The 8554-nt window shown below is 46.4% G+C and overlaps 1 protein-coding gene across 2 annotated transcripts; it reads right to left on the bottom strand.

Moving 5' to 3' along the window:
- Nucleotides 1-224: 224 nt before the first annotated feature.
- Nucleotides 225-6428, bottom strand: LOC114795782 (uncharacterized). 2 transcript variants are annotated; one of them, XR_003750543.1, is made up of 7 exons: nucleotides 6275-6428; nucleotides 3494-5319; nucleotides 3311-3404; nucleotides 2379-2428; nucleotides 1944-2015; nucleotides 1725-1775; nucleotides 225-1643 (listed from the first exon to the last, which is right to left on the bottom strand). XR_003750543.1 is itself a non-coding variant. In XM_028989417.1 (7 exons), the coding sequence occupies exons 2-5, from the start codon at nucleotides 5312-5314 to the stop codon at nucleotides 1968-1970; spliced, it is 2013 nt and encodes a 670-aa protein (XP_028845250.1). In that variant the 5' UTR covers nucleotides 5315-5319; nucleotides 6275-6428; the 3' UTR covers nucleotides 225-1643; nucleotides 1751-1775; nucleotides 1944-1967. The 2 variants fall into 2 exon arrangements, 1 of the variants encoding a protein (XP_028845250.1); XM_028989417.1 differs by having other exon boundaries at nucleotides 1751-1775.
- Between the last annotated feature and the right edge of the window lie 2126 nt (nucleotides 6429-8554).

The following is an 8554-nucleotide window of genomic DNA, read 5'->3' as shown; positions in this document are numbered from 1 at the left end:
AAAAAATGATGACCATTCCGCAGGTCCCTGCGCTACCACAGTGATATACTTGCATCTAAGGGATGAGAGGAAATAAACAGGAAAAAAAAAAAAAAAAGATTTATTATTTTTTTCTGTGACCAATGCGGTTTTTGCATTACAGGATAAAAAAAAATAGGTTACAGATATCATAAAAACTGAACCCTGAGATAAATATAAAAAGAACAGAATAGGTGAGAGACATGTTTATAATGGACTTTGGCTTTAATCCTTGATATTAAACCAATAAATATAAAAGAAAATCAACATGGCAACAGGAAGGACAGCACGAACACACATCACGGAGCACGGTTTGACACAGGACAGGCCTAACACTGGTCTTACGCGCACCACCACCGACCAGAGGGGTCCTACAAACTCCACATCCCATCATGCCGAGTAGGAACTGCACACACATTACCACGCATGTAAAACTGCGGAACACACAGAGCTCAGGTGGAAAAATAGTGTTTCACTGGTTAAGCATTCCGGTAAGTAAAGTGAATAAAATGAAGCTCCTGTAGGAATATCGGTCAGTTGAAGGCCACTGCTGTGAATGGTGATTAGAGGTAATGAAGAATTCAATCTGGGGAGTAATGGCAGCATTTGTGAAGTAGTAATAGGTCTTGGTTTACCATGAATTAAGTGCAGTGGTTCCTGAAGGGTTGTGAGTCCTCAGATCTTACAAATGAGCAGCTATTATAGATGGTAGTTAACGGATATATTTATAGTGCTTATTTAGCCCATGTACTGTCATTTTGGGCTTTACTAGAAATAAATGCTGTTGCTGCTGTAAACATTAATGATTGTGATTCATCTGGAAACTTTTGTGCATGACTGATAAAATATATAGTCTGTTTTTTGGCCCAATAAACCTGATTCTGAATTTTTTTTCCCCATCATTACCAGCCCAGAAATGCATTTCAGTATCCGGACGTCTCCTCAGTTGTTTCGTCACTTTTCAATAACGTTAAAAAAAATAAAGCGTTAACATGTTAACACTGACACCACTAAATATTACCATGTCAGTGAAAAACATCACAGATTTTTCATTTCATATACTATTTGGTCTCATACAGCTACAGAACATTCAGCTGGTTTGTGACCTTGTGACCTTTATTGGTTGACTATGGTCTTGAATGGCCTCCTTTGTCCATGCCAAGGAAGTCTTCCATAAATGTGCTTGCAGACCACAACCTTTTCCTGAACCAAGAAGGCCCCGTCCCAAAAATGCACTGTGTTCCTTTTCAGCCGAAAAGCGATTAAAACCACATTTTCTATACGGTCTTAATTTAACAAGGCTGAACAATGTGGTCCATGAAAGACAGACCTCCAGAAACTGAGACGTAACCAAACAGCCGTCACTCTGTTCTAGACACTTGAGGATCATGTGATGAGTGTTAACAGTCTCAGAACAAAAAAATATTTATATTTAACAGCCCAGCATGCAAATATAAATCATTTATCATTCATTACAAAAAGAAAATAATAATTGTATACAATTTCATTGTGTTTTTCATGTTGTACATAAATTAATAATGTGTTGCTAAACATATTTTTCTCTCGGGTGTAAATATTGGTCTACATTCCACATTGACTGCTTCCTTGAAGTGAGCCCCACCATACTGCATAAAAAAAAAACCCCAGAATTAATAAGTTTAGTGCTGCATTAAGGTTCCAGGGGCGTTCGCAATCAGGGCACGAACCCCAGTTCGCTGAGCTCAGGACTCACTGGAGCTGCTGGGCAGGATGGGCGTCTGGAAGAAAAGATGCCATTTAAAACAACAGATCCTTCGCCTTTCAATGACAAAAAAAGTTTCCCCCTCCAACTGCAGACTAATGATATATTATCATTTAGAAATGCAAATTATAAAGAGATTCTTTCCAACTGGTTCTGCAACGTGTTGTAAACTAGAACTACGAACCTGGTGTCTCTCCTTCCTGATTTGTCATCTGGCATTCTGATAGTCATCTGCAGAGCCTCTCTTTAATTTAGTCTGCAAAAAGGACATTTAGGACAGATATAAATCCTAATTAGGAACCTCTATAACAAAAAGGTGAATCAGTAGCAAGTAACATGATGAATGAAACATGTGAATTTAAATAAACCTACCCTGTAGATATTGTTTCAGGCCTGTACGTTAAAAATGGTTAAAAACTACAACACTTTCTTTATTTAAATCATTTTAAGAAAAAAAGGAAATCCACTGCACTGCACCTCAGCTGTTTTAGACTCTACAGGATATAACTGCTCCGGTTCACATGTCTGAACATGTAATCATTACGTGACTTTATAATAATGTGCTATTTTGACACATATTAAACAGGCAAAAAGCATCCTGTCTGGGTAACAAACATACCTTGTGCTTTGTGCATTTCATTGAGAAGTTGTCTTCATTCAGAACACAGTCTGCAAAGGGGAAAAAAAAAAAAAAAAATTCACTCGTTCCAACTTTTTAAACCGCGTTAGTAATACATGTCTAGATTTAGTATGGACAGTTACTTTCTTAATTTTTTTTTTTTTTACCTTGCCTTAGCACTTGTCTTTGTCCTACGAACAGTAGGACAATGTTGTGCGCGCTGCACAACACTGTGCAACTGTGGCAAAATCATTTTGTTATTTTGCAAAAGATATGGATCATTTACAGCATGCTAGTGAAGGTTTATATGATGAATATATATAAACTTCCATAGACAATAGTAATTCCACAGTTATGCCTATATGCTCCAAACATTTGTAGAATGTACACAACCTTATTCTCTCAGAACAAAGGAATAACCAATCATTTTCTGCCTTATTATTTTCAGAATTGCTGCATTGTAAACAGAAAATTGATTTAAACTCAACGCAGGTCGCACAAAACCTAAACGAAACAATCTATCTGCTATGCATCATTATCGGCCAACATTCACCGCGTTGACCCCCAGTGGTTCGTGTAATCATTTAACCAATGGCTAATGTTGAAAATATTGCGCTGCTAATAAAACAAGAATGAAAGTGAAGTGATTGTCATTGTGAAACACTGCAGCACAGCACACGGTGACACAACGAAACGAGTCCTCTGCTTTTCACCCTTGGTGAGCAGTGGGCAGCCGTGACAGGTGCCCGGGGAGCAGCGTGTGGGGACGGGGCCTTGCTCAGTGGCACCTCAGCAGATCGGGATTCGTACCGGCAACCTTCTGATTACGAATCTTCAGAATATAACACGATTTATTTATTTATTTTTCTAAACGGATAAAAACGAATACTTGCCGATTACTGGTTTACTTGTGAATTCAGAGCAGGACTCACCGGAGTGTAGCGCGCAGATGTAATGATATTTCCTGGGGCAGCCTTTTACAAAGCACCCCAACGTGGCACCAGCGTCACGGCATGATGAACATTCCTGAAATCGTTTACATTCATGAACATGAATTTATTACAAAAAAAACCCCCCAAAAAAACAGGAGGACATAAAGCAGACGGACGTCCTACCGTCTCCTGTGCGAGCCGGACTGCCTCCTCCAGCCCGTACAGCCGTCCCCTCACCAGGAAGACCCCAGCCGACCAGACGGCGCAGTCCTCATGCAGCCAGTACTCGGCGGGCAGCAGCGGCACCACCGGGGGCCGGAACCAGCCGTCCATCATGGCTGCCGACCACGGTCTCCCGGCGTCCGCCTGCATCATCTCCCGCGCCAAGGACGGCCTCTTGCCTCTGGAGGACGAGTCCGAGTCGCTGCCATCGTCCCGCGGGGAGTCGGGGGAGGGCTCCGAAGGGGGCCGGAAGCCCTCTGCGTAGTACGGGCCGTGCAGGTCCCCCAGGTCGGGGGCGTTGGCCGAGGCGCCGCACAACGAGCAGACCAGCGCGCCGCGGCGAGACGAAGCCGCGGACACGCGGCCGTACTGCACGCAGGACGCCGAGGGCGCCGCGGCGCACAGGAGCCGGGGGAAGGGCGCCTGCTGGCCGGGCCGAGACGGGCTCTCCTCTGGGTGGTTCACAACGGTGCAGGTCGCGTTCCCTCGGACCTCCACGCGAACAAACGGAGAAAAGTTCTCCACCCGCGGCTCCCTCCTCCCCCGACGCTCATTCAGGCACTTCAACTTCAGCTCAGGCTCCTGGACAGCCAAATAGGACGCCCGTCCAGCTCTGGGTCTCCTCCTGGGTTTGGTAGCGGGGGGCGTCACAGGGCTTCCAATTCCGGATCTTCTGGAAGACGGTCCTTCCGGGACCTCCTCAAGGGAGGCCGATTCCTGCAGGCCGCCCCCCGTCTTTTTCTGGCCACCACAGGAGTTCAGACGTCCCTGCTCCTTCGCCTGAGGTTTTGGCCGCCGCGGTTTCCTGGTGAAGGCACAGGCCCGCGCCCTGAACCAGGAAGGGTGGATGTTGTGGACGATGGCCTCGAGCCGCATGCCCCTTCCCGACCGCGCTGGGAGCTTCTTCCTCTCGAACGGCTCGTCTCTCGCGGGCGCTTGCCCACCCGCGGGACATTGGGGATCGGGATCGCTGTCAGGGACTTCTGCCGGGTGAACATCTGCAACGTGGCAGTTCGATGGTTGTTCAACGCCTGTGCGTGCAGGTTCGGTGACACCGCTGTCAGCAAACCCGTCTCCACTGGGAGAAGCAGCCGCCTGTGGGAGCTGGAACGCATCTTCTGCATCGTCTAACGGCGCGGGATCTTCTAAAGCGCCGCCGTATTCCGGGCTGAAGGGGAACGCGACCGCGCTCGCCCTGTGGTGCAAAGCGGGTTCCTCGGTGAAAGAGACGAGGAGGCCCAGCTCAGAGTCGGAAACGTTCTCCCTGCCCGGCGGGCCCATGCTGATCAGGCCGCAGAGTCCATTCTGCTGAGGGTCCTCCTGCTGGACGTTCTGCGCGTGTGTCAGGTAACAAACTGCCACTCGCTGCACCACCTCGGCGGGAAGCGTGGCCGGTGCCGAGGCCTGCTGATGAGGCTGGTGACCGTCCTCCGCGGCCAGGTCGCGGTCCACAAGGTGCGGAGGAACGCCGCTGGAGGTGAAGACGTGAGACCTGCTCACGTACGAGAGGGTGACAGTGGAGCTGCAGAAGCCGTCGTCAGGCTGAATCTGCTGGCTGGGAAAAGGTATGAGGTCACAGTCATTTTGCGGGAAGACCATCGCCTCTCCGCCGCCATCACAGACGTACCAGCCAGGGGGCTGGGCGGCATGCAAGGCCTCCACGGCGCCGCCCTTCAACAGGCACTCCTCACTTCTCCTGCTCAAGTCATACACAACTGGGATGCAGGAAGATGAGAGGTCTTGGGGGTGAAGTCCATCAGAGGTGCTGCTCTGCTGGTCCATCTCAGCTGTAAAAGGACACCCCAGGTTTAGCTACGTAAACCCCCATAAACTAGCTACTCAGTAGATGGATTTACAGATCACCCATTTTAAAACTTTACTTTTTACTAGAAGTGATTACTAAACTTTCCCCTAAAAGAGTAATAACAGGAGGCTTCTTTCAAAACTGAACACACTTTATTAAAACAATAAATCATGCATATCTACTAACTGGTATCAATCTATACGTGCACACTGACGCATTTTTGTGGTCCACGTTTTGCTGTGGGGACAACAAGGTTCTTTGCATCCTTAATTGAGACTTATTAAAATAATAATAAAAATGATTTTCGAAAGTAAGTTTTTCTGCCTCACCTTCCTACAGTTGAGATTTTTAGAATATTAGTACTAACCTGATCGGCCACCATAGCATAAAAACCCGGATTGGTAGCATTATTACACCACGTCGAAGACACTGACCTTGACCTTTGACCGCGTAATTATTTCAGTTTCCTCGATGGCTTGATAAATACTAAGACTTAGAAAAGAAACTTTTACATTTTGTCCCACGATCCATCTGTTTCTAAGCAACGTCATTCGGCGGCACGTTATCACGTGACACCGGATGCCCCGCCCAGGGTTCCGCTCAGCCAATAAGCACACAAAAACAATGGCGCGACGTCATAATTACGAAGTGATCTTGATACGCATTTCCTGCAGAAAATGGGTCTTTTAATCGGAAAATGTGGATTCAAATTCATTAGTAAATAAAAAAAAATACAGACATAAAGAAAAACAATATCTAAACACGCTGCAAACTGCATTCCAGCGGCGTGAAATATGAACGTGGTCGCAATAAAGCGCCGCTGGCGTCCTGCTCGCCGCCTCCTGAAGACGCGAACATGTCCGCTGCGCCCCGCCTGCCGACGCGGCTCCGTTCTCCGCAGAAACGAGGCCCTGCGCGCATCCACACAACACACCTACCCGTAACCGAGGACGGGGCTCCGCCGCCGCGTCGCTACTCCCGCGTCGGGCCCGGGGGTCCCCCGCGCTTCCCTGCGTGGGCAGCACGTCACCCCGCGGCGGAGATGAACTTCGTGGCGGAGACGCGCGGCTCAGCACCCACTTCCGCGTTGGGTCACGTGGGCCGAGTGGCACATCCGATTAATAATAAAAAATATATACAGTCCAGGCCAAAAGTTTGGACACACCTTCTCATTCAACGTGTTTTCTTTATTTTCGTGACTATTTACGTTGGTAGATTCTCACTGAAGGCATCAAAACTATGAATGAACACATGTGGAGTTATGTACTTAACAAAAAGTGGAGACCTGACCTCCACAGTCACCAGACCTGAACCCAGTCGAGATGGTTTGGGGTGAGCTGGACCAACAAGTGCTAAACACCTCTGGGAACTCCTTCAAGACTGTTGAAGAACCATTTCAGGTGACGACCTCTTGAAGCTCATCGAGAGAATGCCAAGAGTGTGTAAAGCAGTAATCAGAGCAAAGGGCGGCTATTTTGAAGATACTACATTTACATTTAAGGCATTTGGCAGACTTACAACATGCTTCCATGTTACCATCGATGAAGTGATCAATGCTGGTTCACTAGGACCCCCAACTATAAATACAATATTTTTATTCACTCTGTTGTAGTTTCTATACATAAGTTAAACAATTAAAGGGTTATGATTTGATCTTAATATTCTCTAAAGAGGAAGGTCTTGAGCTGCCGTTTGAAAGTACTCAGTGACTGAGCTGTTCTGACCTCAAGGGGAAGTTCATTCCACCACCGAGGGGCCAAGACGGAGAAGAGTCTAGATGAATGTCTTCCTTTTACCTTCAGAGATGGAGGGACAAGTCGAGCAGTACTTGAGGCTCGGAGTATACGAGGTGCAGTGTGAGGTGTAATAAGGGCTTGAATATAAAACTTGTTTTCAGTTATTTCACCTTTTTTTGTTAAGTACATAACCATGAAAATAACACATTGAATGAGAAGGTGTGTCGAAACTTTTGGCCTCTACTGTGTGTGTGTGTGTGTATAACAAACACGGCGGCACATATGGCCGATATGCAGACAACATTACATGTCTAATCTGGATTTCCTTCTAACGGAAAATTGTGCCGTTCATTCATCAGTTCTTTCTAATTTAACACCACTGGCCTACAGAGCCTGTGTTAGGTGGCATTTGGTTAGGCCCCCGAGGCTGGGGGTCAGAATCTGGCTCCGGCTTCCTCCAGGTTTACCGCCACCATCGCCCTCATCACTTGATGAATTCAAGGGTGTTTCGTGAATAATTTTCATATTAGCGTTGCTCTTATTAATTATTCGGACTTGTGGAAGAAAAGATTTGATACATGGCACAGAAAATTCCATAAAACTGTTTGGCCTGTTCGGAGAGAGATGATTATAATGTACAAATATGTCGGTCCTGTGATATCGATATAGACCAGAGACAATTTGTTCTGAACAGGTGCCGTCAGTGAACAGGCTGTAAAAGTTTAGCCTTCAGACTCAGACTCGATGTCAGCATTGATGTTAATTATCTTGATGTTAATTATTTTCTACCTGCAGTGTCAAGAAGACAGAAGATGACTTGAAGTGGATGAAGCTCTTGTGGATGGGGTCAGAAGGTAGCAAAAAAAGAGGAATTCCAGGGTGACTTTTCATTGGTGGTTCTGTTGTCATTTCAAGCCAGTTTACAGGCTTGAAAAAAAGGTAAAAGTGAAGTGATTGTCATTGTGAAACACAGCACACGGTGACACAACGAAATGTGTCCTCTGCTTTTAACAATCACCCATGGTGAGCAGTGGGCAGCCATGACAGGCACCCAGGGAGCAGTGTGTGGGGACGGTGCTTTACTCAGTGGCACCTGAGTGGCACCTTGGCGAATCAGGAATTGAACTGGCAACCTTCCAACATTGTGGGTCCATTTCCTTGCCCGCTAGGCCACCCACTGCCCCAGTCATTTAGTCAGGACTTACTTGTGAAGCTATTGTCCGATTAAAACTTATTAGATTCATGCTTCTTTGTTCTGTATTCTCTTGAATTTTGATTTTGTGAATGTGAACATGTTTAATTCGAACAATCCATTACTGATTACTGGTGACAATCCTGCCAGATTAACTGTTCTTCTTAAGGAAGCCAAATTTAAGACCCTTCATCTGCGGCGTCAACTACATTTCTCCAAGGGGCAGAGTGTGAGGGCCAGATGCTCCTCTAAAATACAGTATTAATTCCAAATTTTAGCCTTTGTCAATG

Source organism: Denticeps clupeoides, chromosome 8 (assembly GCF_900700375.1).
Source record: "Denticeps clupeoides chromosome 8, fDenClu1.1, whole genome shotgun sequence".
NCBI classification, from domain to species: domain Eukaryota; kingdom Metazoa; phylum Chordata; class Actinopteri; order Clupeiformes; family Denticipitidae; genus Denticeps; species Denticeps clupeoides.
Note: the sequence above shows the minus strand (reverse complement) of the source record. Positions and strands in the feature narration are given on the sequence as shown.